Source organism: Lissotriton helveticus, chromosome 9, assembly GCF_964261635.1.
Source record: "Lissotriton helveticus chromosome 9, aLisHel1.1, whole genome shotgun sequence".
In the NCBI taxonomy this organism is placed as follows: Eukaryota; Metazoa; Chordata; class Amphibia; order Caudata; family Salamandridae; genus Lissotriton; species Lissotriton helveticus.
The window spans coordinates 254,277,042-254,300,116 of record NC_136070.1 but is presented as its reverse complement, the minus strand read 5'-3'; the positions used below and the strand labels follow the sequence as shown (position 1 = coordinate 254,300,116).

The following is a 23,075-nucleotide window of genomic DNA, read 5'->3' as shown; positions in this document are numbered from 1 at the left end:
CCAGCATATGTCTGTGGCTGCTGGCGGAATCAAAGCCTTTGAATGGCTTATTAAGGCTGTGATGCCTTATTTTTTCATTCTGTTCTGATCAATTCCATGTATAAATAGCACCAGACTCACCTACTTACAAGGCCATTGGCGAGCTACCATTTTACCTCTGTTGAAAGGCGGTACACCCAAAGAGACCCCAAGCCAAGTCAGCTTGGCTACTGCCACCTCAAGGCAGTGCGATGAGCGGTGCCAGTGGCAACCTAATTGTTGTCCAGGTGTACAAGACTTTACGCCTGCACCACTGTGGGCAGACTACCTACAGACTCCACCTGCTACATGTCCATCCAGCCTCCCATAACTGTGCTCCATTGTATGCAGCAATTTTCATTACTGTTTTCAAGATCGCATCCCTAGGGACACCATGTGCATGGCTGCACCAGATGGTGGGTTTCCCTCCAGTCTCCCCTTGGTCAGTATTAGTCATACCCGCCTGGATGCCCCCGTTTTGCACAAGCCTGTCTCCTTGAAACTCGAGTTTCCTGTTGAAATGTGGGAGATTTCTCAATTCCTTCGATTTTCTAAAGTAAAAGTAGGTTCTCAATCTCAGTGAAATTCATCCCCCCCCTCACCCCCTCCCCCTCGCCTGCCTCTTCCTGAATTGCTAGCTGGCTACAATCGAGTAACCCTCACTGCTCTGACCTTTGGCTATCACCAGAGGTCAAAAAAGGTAGAGGATTCCTTCTTCTGATGAGAGCACGTTTTTTTTAAATTTGAACAAGGCAGACCTTTGGTTCATCTAGGCTTCTGGTTTGTCCCTTCAAACTTGGATATATACTGCCCACGTGAGTCAAGCCCTTTTACATTGGTTGTATTCTGCAGAGAACCCTTGCATCACGGAAGATGCTTCCCTGGCATAGAGCCTTTGATTGTTGCAATTTTTCCTTAGGCAGCGGCCTAGCATGGATTCATGAGGCATTTTGCTACTGTGACCAGACTGTAACAGGGGCAATGGACTGCCCTGCAAGCAATGGAGCTGATCCCTACCTCCCTGGAAAACGTACACAATGTCCAGCTGACTGATGAATCCATAAGGATGACCTCTCTATAGATCGTCACCCAGGAGGCACTTGATCCATGCAGCCATCCGGTCTGGATACATACAAAAGGTTGTGCAGTTCTCCTGTTTCATGTGTAGTCTGCGCTACTCCTGGCCTGTCTGGTGTCCTAATGGTGCCCCAAAGTTGTTGTAGTTTTAACCCACGCTTAGAGCAGTACAATAAGGTCCAGGTCCCGGTCCTGGTTAAGGCAGGTTGTTCAGTGGCTGTCCCTCTTGGTCCGTCTTAATTTCAGGCAGACGTATCTGAGATACAAGTTCCTAGGTTTGGTGTCCCTGGTGGACGTCCCAGTGCATACTGGCCCACGACTAAATCTGCACCCTTTCTCTTTATTCTTCATGAAAGTTTCATCCACCCTTGGGCTTCGTTGTTCTGGTAAGTTGAACCTTATTACTCCTCATCAGTCAACCAATCAGAGTACCTTATTTAAAGACAGAGCGAACAGTTAGACTGTAAGACCAGCTGGGTACTGGGCTCAATTAAACTGTGTCCCAACTGTACATATACTGCTGACCCCCCAGAAGTCACCTGGAACTGGACAACAAGCTTCTCGGCACACTAAAATTACCAGTTACAGTTCGTTGTAGGACCATATTTTGAGTGGAAAATTAGCAGCTGGTGCTTAAACCCACTGAACTGTCCAGCATTAGAGACCATAGAATCAAAGATCTGAGCATATCACAGCAAGCTTGCTATGTTGTAGCCCTTTGTCTGACACCTCTGCCAAATTGACTCTACTGTGTTTACTGAGTGGGGAACCCTGCTCTATTAGAAACCACTACAATAAGGTGCAATGTTAGTGAAAATCTAGCACTTAAATACATAAATGTGTAATTTGTATCTTGCCCCAGAAGATGATACGTATAGTTTCCCTGTTTATCGGTGTTAACTACTATTTGTACATTTTAAGGTAAAATCTCAGACTTCTACTGACTGGAAATAGAGTTTGACTATTACATCAGAGATTCCAACCCCCACCACCAATCCGAGAAAGCCTTGATTGCCCGACTTTGCCACCTCTGGAGAGGCGAGTGCCCATAATAATTCTAGTGCACTAGCATCGGCGTTGGAGGGACACCAGTAATAAAGTACAGTGCCCGCGCTGGATACAAACGAGTAAGGGCTTCAGGGGCCCAAGAACCAGTGTCGCAGAGGCCTCATGATAAATGTTAGAAACTGTTAACCTCATGATCAGTGGGAAAAAGTCACAATATATCCAAAAGCTCACAACTTTGTCTCATAGTCGTCCATATGTTTATTGAACCTACTGGTCCTGGAGAAGTGACCTGTGTGTGGCTGGATCTAAAGAGGTCCCATGTGTGGCTGGTCCTTGGCCCTTAAATTTAAAACAAAACACTTTGGACTTGCTCCACCCGCCCTTCAGCAAACTTGCGACTTGACCCACTGGCTTTGACATAGAAGCAAGACGTGGGAGTGCACCCACCGGATTTGGAGCACAAGTTCTGTGTGTTGTTTCAGCGCACGATAGCACACAAGGTAATTAAATACAATAGAATGGGTGAGATGAGACAGATGGTGAATAAAACCGAGTGAAGAAGGTAATTAAGATGCTGAGAGGGAATATTCGGTCGTTGTATGTAACACTGCAGATGAAATTCATAGCATAGTTAAAGACAATTGGAAATAATGTTGCATATGGTTTAGAGGAGAGGTTCGGGTTAGCAATTGGAAGTGATGAATATTTGTACAGAGTTCGTGTAGATTTGGAGGGCCTGAAAGAGTACGAGTATTGTACAACCCACTCCATTTGCTCCAATGTATGTTTTAGAGTCCCACATCTCCCGTTTGCGTGTATTGTGACCATCTCGGTTAACAAAGGGAGCAAGAGTAAACCTCCAGCCGGAGGCAAGTACACATGGCACCTGAGCAAATCAGATTGTGGACACAAGGTCACCTAAACATCACAAGAAAAACTGAACAACATTTTGTGGGAGGAGAGCTTGGAGCATAGATGGTGCCTTTTTGGGTACCACTACATATTTTTTTGTTAACTGGACTGTTGATTGTACTGACTCAAAATTCCAGAATTTAACTGTGTGCCAATGGAAGACCTCAAGCTTTAGACATTGCTGTGAATGCAGGAAGCATATGTTAGTCATGGATCCGCAGTATATTTGCCCGTGATGCATAGGTACTGGCCATGGCTTGAAGTTGAGGGACAAATGCTTCCTGATGCCCCAAAGGCGACCAGGGAGTAGAATGCAAAATCCTCAGTCACAAAACACAAGAAACTGTCATGCTTGAAACAGCAGCTTCCACTCCTGCTCCAAGTTGCAAGGCTGCTGCCGGGACAAGTCCGGATCTCGTTCCACATTGTTAAAATCCAAGTCATGCGCAAAATGTGGGATTACTCTCTTGCCACTTCGATGAAGGGGACAAGCTACACAGCTGAGATTCCACCAGTATGACTCTACAGGCGATATGACTCTGACACAATTCTAAGGATAATCCTGGCATGCCCCAAGTTTCCTGCCCTATTATGGACCCCACAACAGATAGAGGACTTCAACTAGGCCATGGATCAGATTTTCAAAGCAATTCCGGCTCCTTCTGGCTCTATAGAGACACAGGAGCCTCAATTTGCAATTTTGTTGTTGGCCTTCTTGTGGTGTTGGGCCATCTCCCAGCTTCTAGCTGGCGCCAGCCAATGCTTGCACTCTATCTCTGCAGGCCACTTCAGCCCTAATTAGGCTAGCGCTGACCCCAACTGCAGTGGTGCCTGTTCCAAATCCGGTCCTAACTCGGTTTTCTTATCTGGCGCTGCCAGCCTGAACTATGCCCATGCCTCACTGAACCGAAGTGTGCCAGTATTGTTTTTGTCTAGTAAGTGTTAATGTCTCCTATGAAGAAGTCTAAATGGGAGGAAAGGGTCTTGCCTGATATACTTGATCTACTCTCCAATTAAAGTGTTATTGCTTCGTGGTGGGTGGTAATTGTTAAGCATTTTTTTTTTGGGGGGGGATTATGGTAATGTCATTAGTAAAACATTTGAACAATGCGAATATTTGTGTCTGATGGGCTTACTCATTGTAAATGATGGTGGCCCCACCACCAGTGTTCAGTGGTCTAGTCTATCTTTGAGAAAGATTTTCCAGTTTTCAGAGTGTTTTAAGTGGATGGACGGCTAGGATACAAGGTTAAAGCAGGTTCAAACAAAACGGGTAGTTTCAGCTTTTAAATATATAGCTTGGTGGAGAAGGCAAAAGGTCATCTGTGAGAAGAGTCACTGATGCTGAAGCCGGTCCCACTAGCCTTAGAGCAGAAGTGAACAGTCCCCTCGCATGCAAAAGAGAACTGGAAAATAGAAATGACCCATGCGTGGCTAAACCACCTTGTACAGGAACGGAAGTGAGACCAGCATGCCAGCCACAGTCTCACTTCCTCAAAAGATGCACCGAAATTGTTCTAGCTAAGCTCAGACATTGGAGTGGACAGCGACAACCTGAGATGGATCTCAGGCAGATTGGATCGAAAGCAAGGATGCACAGCACATGCAAAGTGGATGTGCTCCTGTGATTGGTGGTGGGCCCCTTCCCGCTGCTACGCATACATATGTAGCATTCAGACGCACACAAAACTAAATAACTGAAATGGCGCTATTCTGCGCGCCTGTTTGAGACAGAACAAAATACAGCAGAGTGCTGTAGATGGAGTCATCCATACAACAATGGCCGTGATGTGTTGGCCACAAGGTTAGCAGTCTCTCCCTAGGCTGCGAAGACCTAAGATGCCAACTGGGACATTTCAGGCAACTAAGAGAGACTTTAAAAGACTCTGGCACATCTCAAAGGACAGAAAGGTGCCAGATGCTGGAGGAACACCTACCATGGCTCAACAAGAATTTGTATTAAGAAACAGATCAAAAAAAGAACCAAACATGTTGGTTATTGCAGATGCTTTAGACCGTTACCTGTAGCACAGCACACCTCTGACCCAGCTTTAGAATATCTCCAGGTGCTTGGATCCAGAAGATTTTCAAGCTTAGCCCCTGGGCAGTGGTATGTGGTGCTGTGCGGCTCCGCACTAACTCTGCTCCTCCCTTTAGGTGACAGCTGGAAATGTATATAGGCGCCACTTAAGTGCGCTGCTGGCCATTTCTCGCTGGACACCGTCCACGCCCTCAGCTCATAGACTAATTGTCCATGCCATTATGCAGATCTCTAGTATATGATCTGTTTAGAAGGAGAGTTCATTCCACAGAATATGGAGGTGGGAGGGTGGTGATGAATCTGTGGTTAGAGCATCCACCAGAAAGAGTGTTAACAAAGGGAAGGAACTTGTTCTTCTGATGGATACTTTAAACCACAGATTCTTTAAACCTTCAGGACCCAACAGTCCAAATGCCCCCCAAGCCCCCCCCCCCACCTGGCTGTCAGGTCAGTAGTGCATCGTGACCTTGTGCACTTGCACCTACGTCGCAACCTGACCGATGTCTGAGACCCTTTCTATGGTTTCTTTGTCTAAAAGAGCCTAAACTTCCAGTAGCAAAATGAACACATTTTCTTCTGAAAGTCACTCAGAGTAGATGTTGCAGCATGATGGAAAGGAATGGCAGACTGACCTAGTTGAACTATCAGGAGGACTCACCTGTCCGATATCACTGTTTGCCACCTAAGGAGAAAATGTTTGCTCTGCCTCCCAGAGAGAGGTTGTTTGTCCCTAAGGGTAAATTAAAGGCTTGGGGGCTGCTGCTGGGAGGGCTGGGATGTTTGTTGTCCCTGCGGGCATCGGGCGTTGTGTGCTGGATCTCCTACCCTGACCCTGAAAGGAATGTGATACATGTTGTTGGTTTGGTGGACATTTATGCTGTCTGAGGGCAAATCCCCTAGTGATACCTCAAAAATGGCGAGACTGCTGTGAATACGGCCTTGCAGGTGTGGAAAGACTGGGAGAGAGTGCAGTAGCTCTAACTTCTTTAAAGTGCTTGAGGGCGGAGTTGAGTTGTTTTTTTTACCAAAGAGGCGGCGAGAGCTATTAAAAGCCCTATCCATGATTGACACCTGAACGTCACCCAAGAAGCCAGAGGATCTCATCCATGTGTAGAGCTTGAACACCACACTAGTACCAACTGCTCTGCCCAAGAATTCTGCTGGGCCCTGGCCTGACCAGATGACTTACTTGGCCACATCATGGCCATCTGGAATGGTTTGCACCAATTCCCATGAGGCATGAGAGTACCAGCCCAGCAAGCAGAGGGGGCGGGGGGAGGGGACGGTTGTAAGGTACTTCGAGTGCATATTATTCAGTTGGATCAGTCTAAGACGGGAGGATAGTTGAGGATGTTGATTTTTGCCTCGACGGTATTTAACTGTCGATCCAAAACTGTCGCTGGTGAGATAAATATGGGGAACAAAGCAGATTCCTTCATGAAAGGGCCAGGGAGTGAGGCCAGTCCGGTGTCAGGGCAGGGAAGTGTCCAGTCTACTGGCCTCTTGTATGTGGATACACAAATGGCGTCCTCTTATTGGAGGACAAACTCACGCCCACCATCCTCGGCAAAGGGTGGCTGATCTGAAAAGCTGGAGCAAGCAGGCTCCTCGTCAAGTTTCCTAGTTTGTCAGAGGAGAGTGTATTGGGGCCGGAACTGGGCCTCACGCCGCTCTGGCCGCAGTCCAGATGGATCCGGACAGATGGGAGGGTTGGCACACAGTGTCGAGGCAGCATGTGACAGCGCGGTCACTGATTCACACAGGGAGGGGACAGTCGCAGGGCCCACGTGCTTTGGCACGGGGAGAAGGCGGATGTGAAGCTGTTTTTCCAACATAAAGACCTTTGTCCGGAAAGGGGAATTTTACTCTCTGCCTTCATATTTTTGCTCCGTCAATAAAATACGGTATTGTAGTTCCCTGTTAGAATACCCTAAGCGCAATGCACCCATCATCGGCTCCTGCCTCTCCAACGGGTCTGTCTTACTGAAGTGCCTTTTTCTGTCCCTTTCTGTTTCTTTCTCCATGCCCATTTCTATCTCATCTCTTTTTCTGCTCCAGCTTCTTTTATTCCATCTGTTCTCTTTGGACCAGTCTCTTCTTTCTCGATCTTTCACCCCATCTTCTCTCATCCCACCCTCATTCCTTTCTTGTGATGCCCTTCCTACTTCCCTTTCCTTTTTTGCCCAACTCTCTTGAGCCTCTCTCCTTCGTCCTGTAGTTTGACATGTTGAGTATTAACCTAACTGGCTTCCTATAGAGAAACTGATACCTTTAAGGTTCTGTGCATGGCTCAGAAAGCTCAGGTTTCCTAAGAAATAAATGTCATTGGTACACCCAAGAGGTCTCTTCGCTCTGCTGAGGGGAAGCACATTATAGTTAGCGCTCCAAGTTTTGTTATTTATGTTTTTTGACATTCCCATCTGTATTTATCCTTATTTATTGAGCATTTCATCTGTATTTGCCCTCATTTTATGTTTAGTGTAAAAATTGAAGCTACAATCTGTGTATTTGCATATTTACTTAACCTGTAAATGTATATTCCAATTTGAATGTCGATTGGGTTTATGCCATTTTCAATGCAATAGTCTTATGAAGACATTTGCATTGTGGAATAATTTCAACAACTATACAGCTGCAGTTCCTTGTTTCATCAGTACATTTTTTTCCAACTTCCCTGACAGTGTGCACAGGTGCACAGCTACAGATCTAGCCCTCGTGACTGACAGAATTGAGAATCATCCAAAAGAAGACCTATTTCTGTATTTTTGCACTGTATTTATCTGTAAGAATGCGTAAGAAAGGAAAACTGGGAGCCCTAATTACAGTGTCCAGAGTGGCAAGGGACTGCTGATGTGGTAGATCGCTTTCCTTTGCCACGGACATTTGTAATTCTATACCTTTTCAGATTTAAGCCGTTGGTTGGTCATAATCATTTCCTTAAAGCTTAAAAAAACGAGCTCTTTACTAGCTATTCTGGCTGATTCTACTTTTCCTTCTTGGTGCCTGGCTCTTGCCCAACTTTTGGTGCAGTAGCACCAAGACACTCTTGGGCATTAGTTTGTTTTATAATTTTTGTCTTCCATTTCTTTTAATTTCATTTCATTTCCGGTCACCTTTCTAACCCCACGCATTGTACTCGTTTGCCTGGTCCCATCTGCCTTGTTCCCCTTTCATCCACTCGCTGTGTTTTGGCCTAGCCATAAGAGTCTCTAGGACAAAAGGTATACTGGCAATACAAGAGTGTTGCTGGGACTTTTTGAGAAATGGCTTGTGGGCGAAAAAGAGCACCTATAGTCAGGGAGTACTAGAAACCCAAATCGGCCCTGGCAAAATGTTCAAACGAGCCCCCCACTGCATGAGAATGCAAATAGACTGGTGCTGGGTAGCATGCTCGGGTCATGGCAGTCCATCCTTCTCCGAAAGCAGTCTTGAGTGCAGCCTGCCAGGGAAAAGCCAGAGTCCGAATAGCCATTCCAGCCCAGCCTATAATCCGGAGTTACTGCAGATGGTAGTCCATTAGCTTTCTTCTCAACTGAGATTAGTAAAATGAAGGTGAAACCTCTCCAGCAGCTCTGTAATGGACTAGACAGCTCCTCTCAACATTTACTTATTTCCCTCCTGGCTAGGGCAGTAAGTAATGTGTTCTAATGTATAAAAAGTCTGGCAAAGGACACAATTGCCCAAAATTGAAACTGTGACTAGATGAACCAACACCGTCTAAGCAGAAATTTCTGTAGGATGTGTTCCATACATCCATCAAGACTGGCGAGGAAAAAACACGTCCCTTGTATTGTATGAACAGTGGTTGTGTCTAGAACAGAAAAGCAAAGCTACTATTCACAAAAGAGCATGTAAGGTTTTATGAGCAGGTAGGGAATGTCCAAAATGAGTGGACATGAGTAGCAACCCCAGAGGAAATGTAAAACTGGGGACAGGGACAGATTTTAAGAGCAGGGGCGTGGGGCACACACTGAGGTGCAAGAGTTATTCAAGAGGGGGGGGGGGGCAAGGCTGAAGAGACCACATTAGGTGTGGAAACCAGGCTGGGGATGTGCAGGGTGGGCATGGGACTGACCATGTGGTGCGACGGCACTGAGAAAGGAAGGAAGGAAGGGCTGGGCTGGGACCCCACAGTCTGTATGAGGAAGTGGCTGGGAGTGGGCAGGCTGATGGGCCTGGTTGGCAAATGGGGACGGTGATGGTGCACACATTCTACACATGTATATTTTGCACCGTGATTATGGCTGTTCTACATTTTTTTGTTGAAACTTACCAGACAGCGTATCTATCTGGTTTGCTGAAGACATCTTGGGGACATTCAGAAAGCTTCCCTTGGAATGCATTCCCCTTGTTGCTTACCATTGGCTTTGTGGTTTGTTACTCAAATTTTGCTTGCTTTCGATATGCTGGCTTTATTTGTTGTAGGCTGTCCAGCTCGAGTTCGCCGATTCCTTGCCCAAACCCTATTTACTGTATTCATCCACCAGTGCTGGATTTCTGTAAACAGACCTTTAAATCTTGTTCTTATCTTGTCTCATTTCCTGTGCATTCAAAGACAGAGGTCAAATGTCAGGCTCTGTCTTCCAGGGAGCTTGATGTTTATTCTTCTTTCTCTGACTTCAAAGTGAGAGGATTTAAGTGACAATCATGCCAGCTCCAGGGAGTGCTTGAGGAAGGCTGTACTACTTTATTTTTTTTCCTCTCAAACAACCAAATTCAAATGTCTGTAAATAAACTGCGCGGCGATTTCAGAATTAGAAAACGCAAATTAAAGCACATTTGTGGGAAATTCCGAAGCATGGTGCCAACAAATATTTATCACGATCAAAACAAATCAATTCACTAGGGGAAGAAAATTCCACACTATCGTTTGTGCGCTGTTTACTTTAATCAGTAAAACTGTATGTGTGCAACTGTAATGATGATTTCAATTGAAGTTGTGTTGTCTGTAATGGAAGTGCATTACCATACCATGCATACTCCACTTTACCCAACTCTACTCTGCTCCACGCCATTGCGCTCTACTCTGCACCACTCCATGTTACACCAGGCCATTGCACTCTGTGCCACTTTACTCTACTCCAGTCTACGCCACTGCACTGTGCCACTTCCTTCTATGCCTCTGCTCCACTCTATGCTATTGCACTCTACACCACTGCAGTCTTCGCCTCTGCACTGTACACCACTCCAGTCTAGGCCACTCCAATCTGCCCAAATCCACTCCACGTCACTCCACTCTGCAACACTTCAATCTATGCCAGTAAAGTCTAAGACAATGCACTCTACTCTGTAGCACTCCATGCCAATCCACTGTACACCACTCTAATCTGCTATGCACAACTGCACTGTGCTTGTATACTTTTATCAGTAAAACTGTATGTGTGCAACTGTAATGGTGATTTCAATTGAAGATGTGTTGTCTGTAATGGAAGTGCATTTCCATACGATGCATACTCCACTTTACCCAACTCCACTCTGCACCACTCCACGCCATTGGGCTGTACTCTCCACCACTCCATGTTCCACCAGGCCATTGCACTCTGTGCCACTTTACTCTACTCTGCACTACTCCAGTCTATGCCACTGCACTGTGCCACTTCCTTCTATTCCTCTGCTCCACTCTATGCTATTGCACTCTACACCACTGCAGTCTTCGCCATTGCACTCTACATCACTCCAGTCTAGGCCACTCCACTCTACTCTGCACAAATCCACTCCACGTCACTCCGCAACACTTCAATCTATGCCAGTGAAGTCTAAGACAATGCACTCTACTCTGTACCACTCCACTCTATGCCAATCCACTGTACACTACTTTAATCTACTATGCACAACTGCACTGTGCCTCTGCACTCTTCACCACTTTATGCTGTTACTCTACACCACTGAATACTACCCTGCATCACTGCAATCCATGCCACTTCACTCTACTCTGAAACAAGCTACTGTATTCCACGGCACTCAAAGCCACTACACTCTACTCTCTACCACTGCTCTCTATGCCACTGCACTCTACAACTCTACACCACAACACTCTGTTGCACTCTGCTCTGCACCACTGCACTCTATGCCAATCCACTGTACACTACTTTAATCTACTATGCACAACTGCACTGTGCCTCTGCACTCTTCACCACTTTATGCTGTTACTCTACACCACTGAATACTACCCTGCATCACTGCAATCCATGCCACTTCACTCTACTCTGAAACAAGCTACTCTATTCCACGGCACTCAAAGCCACTACACTCTACCACTGCTCTCTATGCCACTGCACTCTACAACTCTACACCACAACACTCTGTTGCACTCTGCTCTGCAGCACTGCACTCTGTGCCACTGAACTCTACGCCACTCTACTCTGCACTACTGCACTCTGCAGCAATTCACTATACGCCCCTATACTCTGCTCTACCCACTGTACGCAACTGCACTCTATGCCACTCTACTCTGCACCGCTATATGCCACTTGACTCTATGCCACACTACGCCACTCTACCCTGCACTGCTGCACTCTACGCCACAGCACAGTGCTATGCACCACTTGATTCTACGACACTGCATTGTATGCCGCTGCATTCTACGCCACTACACTCTACACCAGTCCACTCTACGCCACTCCCCTGTAACCCACTCTGTGCCATTGCACTCTACACCTCTCTACTCTGCATCACTTCACTCTCGCCACTTCAATCTGCCATACTCTACGCCCCTGCACTGTAGGCCATGGCACTATACTCTGTCACTCTAGTCTGCACCACTCTACTCGACACCACTAACTACTCCAATGTAGAAGTCTCTACTTGACACCACTACACTGTATAACACTGCACTCTACCCCACTGCACTGTACACCAATGTACTCTACGTCTCTACTCTGCACCACTGCACTCTACACCACTGCACTATTATGAAACACTCTACGACACTATTCTATAATGCTGCGTTGTATACTGCTGAATTCAGTTGCTGCACTCTATGCCACTTTACTCTGCAGCGCTCTACGCCAATGCACTCTGCACCAGTTCACTCTACGCCACTCCACTGTATGCCACACGACTCGCCTCTGTGCCACTTCAATACACGACACCTTCCTCCAGTCTTCTCCATTCCACTCTACTGCACTCTCCTCTTCTCTACGCCATTCCCTTTTTAGCCTACTGAAGAGCAGCCACGCTGGTATATAACCTGGATAAAAAACCTTGGCAAAGTCTATAGCTCTTGCATAGGCGAGATCTATTGGCTGTGCCAATCCTTGTTATAAGGATTTGTCATTAGGTCCATTTCAGTTGAATCTCGGGGGTTGCTTTCTAACCTGGTTACAAAACAAGAAGGGAAACTGTCTTGTGTTCCAGGAGAGACAAATAAGCATAGTTTATACATTGCGGCTATCTAAAGCACTTTCCTAACAATTGTATATGTTCAAATGTTTCACATCGCCATCATCCTGCCATCTAGCGGCTGAGCTCGGAAAAACGTCTTGTTTACTTCCGCAACCAGTCGAAACTTTAAGAAAATAAAAAAGAATATTGTTTTTAGAAGAAAGTATTTGTTGACATTTAGATAGTGCACACTTTTCTCAAGCAAAGTGGAGCACCGTACTTTAACGGGGTGGGGCTGGTTTTAGACGATGCATTAAGCGAGTTTTAGACATTTGACTTGCTAATTACACAACACAGATTTACAATTACATTTCATTTAACATATTGACGGTTTTAGCCTTCGGCATGTGAAAATAAAGTCATTTTCCCAAAAATGACATGAAAGTCGGTGACGTTTTGTAGGGTTTAGAGCCAAGTTTCAGCAACCTTAGGACTAGATAAGACATGAACCCTCCTGGGATCAGGACCCGAGTTTAGAAAAAAGGCACAGGAAGTTTATGCCAGTTTCAGTTTTATTAAATTCAGTTTTTATTAAATCCTCTTTTACTAGCGAAAGCGGAGACCGTATGCACGCATGTTCATGTGTGTTAAAATACCTTCTGATTGGGCTTCGGCCCCGAGACCTGCAAATCACACACAGTTTTCAGCAGAAGTGTTCAACCCGCGACTCCGAGACCTGCAAATCACACAGTTTTCAGCAGAAGTGTTCAACCCGCTGAGTTAAAGGCACAACCGGAAGAATGGAAGAGAAATCGTCATGTGGACGCATTACCATTGAGCATGTTCTGACACTCTAACTGTCTGTGCATCTCTTGCACCCAGTGTCCCTGCCACCCTTCATATCCATCTATGGTGGTATTCCACCCTTCCACCATTGTCTTTGTGCCTGTGGCATCTGCCTCCCCCGCAGCTCTGCACCCCCCGGGCTTGCTTGCCTTCTATGCCTCGTTGCCTTTGTCCTCGAACTGTACCTTCTGGCTGCCTTGCCCATGGCTTCTTTGTGTTCCTTTCCGTGTACCCCTGTGTATATTGTAGCTCGTGCACCCCTTTACCTTCTTTGCCCTTGCGCCCTCAGCAGATATTGAGGTGTCCCTCCCCAGTGAGCTGAACCACTGGTCCAACTCAGTCCTGGCTGTGTGAGTGAAGCAGTTTGACGCAGCTGTCGCTGTTCTGTATGAGGGGGACGCTTGCGTTGCCTCTGCCCTTGTGATACCTGTGCTGTGCGTCTTATTAAAGTTTGGAACATATTTCCACTCCACAAAACCAGCACAATTGGTTTCTCATTTCCTTTTTCTTTGCAGGCAGCCCCGATGGCAAGATTGTTATTGTGGATGTGAGTCCCTGCCCCACTCAACCGTGTCCACTCAAAAAAGGGGGACTGTACAACATCAACATCACGTTCTCCAGTGGTAGGTATCTGTTATACTGCACTTTTTACTTACTTCGCGAGTGTCTGGGAGTTTTGTTTTGTAGACTTGTGTGTGTGTGTGTGTGTGTGTGTGTATATCAGCAAGTTCAAGTGTGCCAAAGGGCACATCAGGTCTTCTGACTTTGGTCCAGACAGGCTACAAAATACAGCAACATCCGATAGCTCTTCATTGTTGGCAAGAGATAAACCATCAACTCCTGATTGCTGCCTCATCCTTAACTGAATTTCAGGCATCACAGAATACATCTGAATGCCTCGTTCTAAGAATAGGAGTGTTAGCAGTACTCTCACACCTACTTCTTAAGCGAATAGAATGCACTTATATTCTAGGGAGACAAAACGTGTTCCTGTCCTGGCTCAAACAACCCCAGCACTTTCTGAGGATGATCGTTTCTACTTAGAGGTACATTCCCACCGGACTAGTATTTTTCCAAAACGGCAGGATTATTTTTATGTAAAGGCTTGTTAAACAAGTAATGACAACACATTTATGCATCACCTTTGGGAGACTGGCCTGCTGACTTTGCCAGTGCTTGTTTGCATTGGTACTGCCGTCCCCAAAGTAAGCATGCTCATGCATTACAATGCATGTCTGATTACAGCGGCCATCTTGGAATGGTAAGAAAAGCCACACATGCGCCACTTGTGCAGTGGGCAAGCGTGGGAGTAAGGGAGTGGCAGGACGACCTGTGTGTGTGTGTGTGTACATTTGCCAAATAAGGAGAGACGCAATGGGCAAGCGTGGGAGTAAGGGAGTGGCCGGACGACCTGTGTGTGTGTGTGTGTGTGTACATTTGCCAAATAAGGAGAGACGCAATTTTTTATTTTTTTATTTTAAGTGTTCGCATGTGGGAAATGCCTTAGGCTGAACCTAAGGCTGATGATCAGCCCTCTTAGCCGGTGCTTAAATGTAACTTACCACAGTAGCCAATGGGCTGTCCAAAAGCCCCTTTCTGCATATCTTCCTGTAAAATGTTTGTTATGTGGTCTGTAGTGTGTGTGTGATGCAAGCTCTCGCCAAATAGCTAAAGCTACATGTAAGCAAGACAAACCTTTTCGGAAAATTCTTGAACGGCAGCATTTATTATTTTAATAATGTTCTTTATTTGCATTTTAAACAAAAAAATGTCATTACATTTCAACAAGCCAGTCAGGTATGAAGTAATAAAGGATCATTGATCGGCAGCATTTTTTAACCTTTAAAATATAAACTTAAAATTGTAGATACAAGAGCAGAATCACTGCAAATATATATAGAGCTGTATAAACGAGTCCTAAATGATTATTTATTAAGCAGAGGCACGACTGCCATGTTAAAACAAAGACTATTGCGGGATTCACATAAGTTCTTAATTGAGTACCCTTACATATTCTCAAAACCTGAACAAATGGGCAGTATATTGCTCTAAGATAATTTATGGCTAAAGGCAAGAGAGAAAGAGAGACCAGAAAGGTCACATGATTCGTCCACACCAAGCTGTCGGAAGCTAATTTGAGTGACAAGAATAGGCCAAATGGTGAAGAGGGGTGATACAAAGTGTGTGTCTGTGGATGAGTGTGTGTGTTACATGTATAATGTTTGTAGCATTTGTTGCTGTGGATATACACTTTCTGCATACTCCTGTCATCTAGTGTTCAGATAGTTGCAAGTTGTTTTTCTTCCAAGAAAGTCTTTTGAGTCACGGGGTGCACTGTGACTCGACCCTTAGTTGGCAATGGTCATGGGCACAGGCTCCATGCAAAATAGTTTTTTCCCCGCTATCGAGTTTGGATATGTACTGATGGGGCTCCAAGAGCCGATGTGTTCTTTGCATTCCTTTAGGCCCACATTGTGAATGTGATGCGTATATTTGGGAAAAGCTTTTTTCGTCCACACTATCTTCAATGACGTACTTAAGAGACCAACCATAGCCTATCGACTCCCAACCGCTATGGCCTCTGGCTGTGTGCCCCTTGTCTTTGACTCCTCTTTAGATAATGCGCACTGAGTGATGAAACTGACGCCTTTCCAGAACGGTCACCAGTGCCACGCAATGTTCCTCTGCTTCTCCCCCGACCACAATCACACCGCATGTGAGGCCTGCCTCGCCTATTGTTAGAAAAAGACCGTCCAAAACAGTTGGTTTATTGGCCGCATCAAAAGATACACCGGCAATCCTCAACAGCGTCCATGACCTCTTTAGAGAACCTGCCACGCTCAATGTTGAGGAAGGCGAAGACGCCAGCCCTTTGGCTATTCTGCCACACCAACCATCGCCTAGTCCAAAGGCAGTTTTCTACTCCGAGTCCCACCAGGAGGAAAAAGGTGGAGGCTATTTTGTCCTTGATGCCCGCATGTCTGCAAACTAAGACCTCTGAGCACCTCCAATATGGTCCACAACAACGCTCACACTAAACCTCTGAAGAAGCCCGAGGCGGAGCACCGCCGCAATGGGGTTCGGGTGTCGAGCTTCATATCCAAAGCTCTGCAGCCCTCTGGGCCTATGCTGCTTTTGGGCTCTGTTTGTCATCAGCCAAAGGCCTCAGAGCATGTCGAAGCCTCTGTCTGTAGGCAGTACCCCTCCACAGTTATCAAGCTCAAAGATTCGCAAGCCTCCAGCCTGTGAAGCCGCCATCTGCACGGAAAAATCTGTTGACGGCTGGCTATGACCACTCGGATCAACCTATCCTACAAAGGCTCCCAAAGGAACTGGCTACAAGGCAGAAAAGACTATTCATCCATCTCCCTATGGCAATGATAGCAACAAAGCTACCTCAGCCGAAACATTCAGAGACTTCCTCCTCCCCAATTAGGAGACGCAGATTGGTATAATTACCCATGAGGAAATCTCTCCCTGAGGATACCATGGCTTCCCACAAGGTGATCCTTTGGGCCGCCACCTTGCATGTCCTCCATGAGGAAAAGGATTTCCTGGTAGATACATTATCCAAATCAGAAAGAACGGTCCACTTCCTGCCCATGTTAAAGGGCTTGCTTAAAACTGCTTCTGGCACCCTTTAAAGAGCTAGTCAGTGGAAGGGTGGTAAATCTTTGGGTAAAGTAAAAAAAAAAAAAATAATTGCCCACCGACCCAGTATACATCAGGGGACACATACCACCTAAATCCCTAGTTGTCCACACAGTACGCCAGAGGGCTTCCTCTCAGGCCACGGACGATGCACCCGTGCTCAACAAGGGCATCACCAATTGGAGGATAATCAACTCCGTGGGCCTTCTCTCCAGGTATGACGGGCCTCATTGTGAATACTTCAGTTTCTCCAGGAGAATTCAGGAAGAGTGGGGAGGAGATCATCTCAAAGAGTAAGATTGTGTCTGGTGCTGCTATCTATCCACTGCACCTTTGACCCCGGGGATCACAGCTTCTGGGTTAAGGGGGGGGGGGGGAATCTATATCGGCATACTTATTAGACGCCATGCCTGGTTCTGTTTTTCAGGCTTCATCTTCAAACTAGAGGTTCAACAGCATCTCCTCAACCTGCCCTTCGATGGAAAACATCTATTCGGGGAGTAAGTTGACGAGATGCTGGAGTAACTCGAAAAGGACACCTACAGTGCCAAATCTATGTGTGCCCTTTGGACCCCATCCAACAGGGGCTCCTTTCAGAGACAACAGACTGGAGGAGGCTCCAAGGCCGCTGCCCCATATTCCACCCCCTCATAGCAGAAGCATCAACTCTTTCTTCCAAGATACTGCAAAAGGATATATCAGGGGAGCCTTCTGCGGCAACAACAATAAGGGCAAGGGTAGAGGTGGTTCCAATAAGGAGGCATCCAACCATTGACTTGCGATGACCCCCCCCCCCCACCCCACCCCCAAGATCATTCAACACCTTTTCGGAGGGACTGCAGCATTTCTTTCCTCGCGGGAATGAAATCACAGTGAGTGTTAACAATGGTTTTCAAAGGCTTCTGCCTGGAACTGCACACCTCTTCCCAACATTCCCCCTCCCCACCCCCGGAAGCTAACGCTCAGCAGGGAATATCTCAGCCATCTGCAGAAAGATGTATAAGCGATCCTTCAACAAGCAGCCATAGAATTAGTGACCCCCAACATAGACGCAAAAGAGTTTACTGTGTTTACTTCATCTCCCAAGAATAATAGCTCCTTTTAGGCTGATCTTGGATTTCAGGCCTCTCAATTGATAAATCCTGTCTGAATATTTCAAATTGTTAACCCTCAAGAAGGTCATCCCTCTGCTCCAGCAAGGCGAATACATGAGTATTAGCCCTCATAGACGCCTACTTTCATATCCCCATCCATCATGGACACTGGCGAAACCTCTGCTTCGTGGTAATTGGCCATTATCATCAATTCAGAGTACTTCCCTTTGGGATCACTTTGGCTCCAAGGGTGTTCACAAACTGCATAGTGGTGGTAGACACCCACTTAACACCTTGACTGCTACAGCAATTCCCGCTGGGTGCTGACAAGTCAGATTTACCATTGTTCATGACAAGGTCAGCTCGTCATCAGCACAGGAGCAGTGTGCTGCATGACGAGCTGAGCCCGTCATGAGCATGGAAGGTGTTAAAGAGGAGGGGCATCTATGATTTCCCCTACCCCGAATATTGGATAATCAATAGCACAGGCAAGCCTCAATGCCTAGCCTAGACCCAGGCTACCATCTCCCTGCACCCCCTCCAAATCATCCGTATTAGGGCCACTACTCAGTTCATTCACAGGCAAAGCCTATGAGGTTCACAAATGCCAAAACTCTACCTGCAGGTACTCATACCCACAGTCCATGGGCAATGCACCGTGGATGAATTGTTCAAGCTTCTTTACTCATGCTTTTTTGCCTCTCCCGCTCATTCCACATGCGGTGCGGAAGATGTGTCAAATATCCCAAACACCGATCGTAGTAGCACCCACGTGGCCCGGACAGTCTTGGTACTCAACATTCTTTGAGCTGGTAATCAGCCTCCATAAGACGCACCCCAACAGGCTGGATATTCTTACCAGAAACCAAGTGTGAGGAGTCTCGAACCAATGTAAAGCAGCTTGGTTTACCAGATTATAACCTCCTAAATGACCAAATGAAAGGAGAACCTCACAAGGTGTATATATAAATTATATACATTTATTACTAAACCCTCTCTACTAACTTCTTTATGAGATTATAGAGCCAGGTGCACAATATCAAAACACTAGAGTGACAGTAAATGGCACAATACACAGTGGGCCCCAGGGGGAGATGAAACCATATATTAAGAAAGTGGTATAACAATCCCGACTTCTCTAGACACAGTGCCTAGGGCATGTAGAATCGCTGGGACCCTAAGGAACCACCCAAGGTAGTGACACAGGGTACCCACGGGGGACGCGTGCAGTGTGAGAACACAGCCGCGAGCTCCGTACAATCCTATGAGAAAGTCGCTGTTGGAATTTTACAGTTTAAGGACACTTAGAAGAGGACTTTGAGCAAACCCTTTTAGATTTAGAAGGTTCTAAGGCCAGGACCCATGTGAGCACTGGAGTACTCGTGTTACCTCAACCAGGGAAGCCAGGTGCATAGGTGTCAAACAGTGTCGGGAACTGTCGTCGTTTTCAATGGCGAGATGCTTCAAAGTGCTGCTGCCGTGAAGGAGGAAAGTGTCTGCTGTGATCCAAGCCTGCATCGGAGATGAGAAGAACCTGAAAGCAGAGGGGACAGAGTCTGGGTCACTTGCCAGTGACCAGGGGGCTCGGTAGACGAATGCCCACCGATGTCTGGTGCAAAGAGGTGAAGCTTGACTCTGCAGCCACTGGGACCAGGAGACGGCGACCAAAGTCTGCAGTCGAGCTGTCCCACGAAGGATGTCCAGTGCTGGGGGGTCGGCGTCCGAATTGGAGACCAACAAGCCTTGGCAACGGCAACCCACGCAATCAGAGAAAAGATGCTTCGGTGAGGACCAGCAAGGTCCTTGCGACTCCCCAAGCTATGGAGAGTCAGGGCATGTCTGGAGCAACCAGGAAAGTCCACTGAAAGTTCAGGTTCCATTCTCAGGGACCCACAGGTCGACGGACCAGGGATCGCGTAGGGGCCTCAAGAGGAATCGCAAAACACCAGCCCACGGAACACTCCTGGAGTGTAGGCTGGTGATCTTCAGTGGAAATGCTGCTCGGAGCTTGGACTACAAGTAGCCCAAAGCACAGCCTCCGGTATTGCCAAAAAGCATAAGCTGCTGACAGGGCCGGACTGAGAACCAAAACCGGCCCTGACAAAGAGCTTGTCCGGCCCCCTGGGGGTGCGACCGAGCTCTTTGCCAGGGCCAGTTTTCGGCCGATTTTGTTAAAGGGCCGATTTTGCAGCTAAGCAAAAACGGCCCTGTAACAAAAACTGCCCCCAGGGCCCAAAACCGGCCCCCACCCTTACGGCGCACCGGGGGATTGCCCGGTGCCCGCAACGGCCAGTCCGGGCCTGGCTGCTGAAAATGTTCACTGTGTCCAGGGTTCGGGTTGCAAGGTCCCCACGAGGGCTGCGGGTTTCAAGTTTGCTGAGAGCACTGGTCGGCCTTTGGGAAGCTTAGGAACCCACCTCCTGTGTTGCAAAGTCCATCGGGAGCTGCGTAGATGCAAACCGGTCAGATGCGTTTAGGTGCCTGCCTTGCAGGGGAGTAACTCCTTTACTCCAAGAGAGATTCTTCAGTTATCCAGCGTCCTGCAGATCGTCATAGTAGTGGTTTCTGTAGCAGAGTTTAGTCCAGGTAAAATCTAAAGTCCTGTAGTCGGGGGTTCCTACTTTATACCCAAGGAAGGGGTGGGACAAACTCTGGACACCCACCTACGGGAATGTCAGGATAGAGGGGCAGCTACACCCATGTCCTTTGTCCAGTTTCGCGCCGGAGCAGGGGCTGGTAGCCCCTGCAACCGGTTTGAACTGGACTATGCACAGGGACACCAAATGTGCCCCCAAGTACAGACATCAAAGCACTCTTGGAGTGCACGCACCCAGCCCCAATACACTGAAGCGTGTCTGGGAGGTGGTCACACCGTATAAACAACAACTAGCCTGACCTACAGTACACCTGATACTGAAGGTGCGACACTTGAAGGGTTTCCAATACTTTACAATTCCCTCGAGAGTGTATTCCCTATCACTACTCAGTGTCGTGGTGTATCAAATTTAAAATATCATCAGACCATCATAAAGCAAATCCCACCCAAAAGTAACCAGAAAAAGTGTGAGGATGGAGAGAAAGCACCTGACGGTAGTAACACCAAGGAGGTTGCTGGCTGGTACTCGCTGGCATACCCACTTCTCATCATAGGTTACTTTCTCTCATACAGTAAAAGAAAGTGTGTATTCTCTTGAAAAAATCTCAAACCCAGTGAAGTAAATAAAGACCGTAAAACCCAAGTGTAAATAAACTGTCAGTGCGTAATGTCTTTACAAGTGCCCATTGGACCCCTGTGAGAATATACAAGTATAATTCTCACCATTAAAAACCGGTGATGCTTACTGACTCAACGTAACGGGCCGAAGTCCACACTGAAGCTGGTGCAAAACTCGAGGTGTGTTTGAAAGGTACAGATGATGCCGAAGACAAACCAACTGGTTGGAGTCTAACTAGAGGTCCCTGCAGATCACTGGGGCCTGAAGATTAGTCTTAAGGAAAACAGGTGTGCTGATAATGCGCATTGGCTTGCTGCAATGTTGCTAATGGACCCAGAAACTCCGGTTCATTGGGCCCAAACTCTGAATCAGCTCCCCAAGAGTTTGGGAGAAAAACTGGATAGCAGGTTGACAGTCTTTCACCTTCTCTGCCGATCAGGAATAACGCTGAGAGGCCAATTTGACGCCAACCAGTCCCAGTGCAGATTTTGTGGTATTTTATAAAATAGAGCTCTACTTTGCAATCCTAAATATCCTTCGGGTTCTCATTATGGAAGGGGGAGAGGACATTTCCCTTGCACACAGGTAAAAGATTGAGGGGAAAAAAGATGAAGCTCCGGATTTGCATCAGATGCCACAAAGAAAATAACTGACGTCACCTTGCATTGGTGGCCAATGTATGTGGCTCCATTTGTCATTTCTGGAGTGTAACAAAGTTTGTGGAGCCGCATTGAGCACTGCTTCAAAGATTTTTTTCGGATACATTCTCACATCTGGGGAATACTCACAAGGTGTGGAATCTGCTGTTGGGCGTATCCTTCAGAAAAGATAAGTTTCATTAAAAAAAAGTGCACTTTCCCACTCTAACCAGATGTTTCGATATATGCAAAACGTGAGTAAAACCGTTGTTACTGTAATTCCTATGTGCATATACTGCGCTTAGGTGCTGAAGCACTTAGCAGATGGGTAGTGGTGGTTGGTCCAAGGCTGGGTTGTCTCTTGATTCCACCACAGGCCTCTTTAAACCACTACCAGACATGTGCTGCCTCTTTATCTCACTCTTTCATTCAGGTTCTTTGTCATCCCTGCTTTCTCCCTTTGTCACTGTTTTCCTATTTTCTTTCTCCCTTTCCCCCCTTTCCTGCTTTCCTCTTTTTTCACTCTTGCTCTGGATCACACTTTGTTGAGAAAAAATAAGTGCTGATGGACCCCACCTGCATCCACTGGCTCAAATTAAGTAGTGCATATGTGTAGAAGTTGCTTTAGAGTGGCGCAGTCTTTGCCTACTTCTTCTTCTAAGTTCTGATGACCGGAGTCCACTGTCTCCACAGTGCAAATTATATAAGTGACTAGAGAGGCTCTTTTTGAATGCGTGTCCTATGTTTCACCTGGTAATCTATTAATGCCTTGCTGTGTCTTGTTTCTCCTCAGCTGTGGATACCCAGAACACCACGGCCCTTGTTCACGGTATTTTGGCAGGCGTTCACATCCCTTTCCCCATCCCTGAGGCCGATGGATGCAAGTCTGGAATTGCCTGCCCAATTATGCATGGAACCAGCTACAACTACATTACTTCACTGCCCATTAAGAGCATGTATCCTAGTGTAAGTTGTTCCACCAATGCTGTTTGATCATTTCTGGGCTTTCCATGGTTTGGGGTCGGGGGTCACTATTACTGTTCATGACTCCTCACCCTACTAGAGAGGATCCCAGACTTTAGTAAGGTTGCCTTTCACCTCCATCGCTGGGTTGGGATCATATAGGGCAGCATAAGGAGGAACGTAGGGGGGGGTGTTTTAAAAACTTGTTATTGATTTAATAAAGAAGGCAGGCAGTGGTTCGTCTTAAGTGACACATACATAGGACACAGGTTTGTGTACAACACTATGG

The 23,075-nt window shown here is 46.8% G+C and overlaps 1 protein-coding gene across 1 annotated transcript in view; it reads left to right on the top strand.

The window, feature by feature from the left end:
* The window catches only part of NPC2 (NPC intracellular cholesterol transporter 2), a 63,843-nt gene that overhangs the window by 28,379 nt on the left and 12,389 nt on the right, over positions 1-23,075 (top strand). Inside the window, exons 2-3 of the mRNA XM_078659887.1 lie at positions 13,741-13,848; positions 22,617-22,789. Of these exons, the coding sequence (XP_078516013.1) occupies positions 13,741-13,848; positions 22,617-22,789 (281 nt within the window). The remainder of the gene's footprint in view (positions 1-13,740; positions 13,849-22,616; positions 22,790-23,075) is intronic.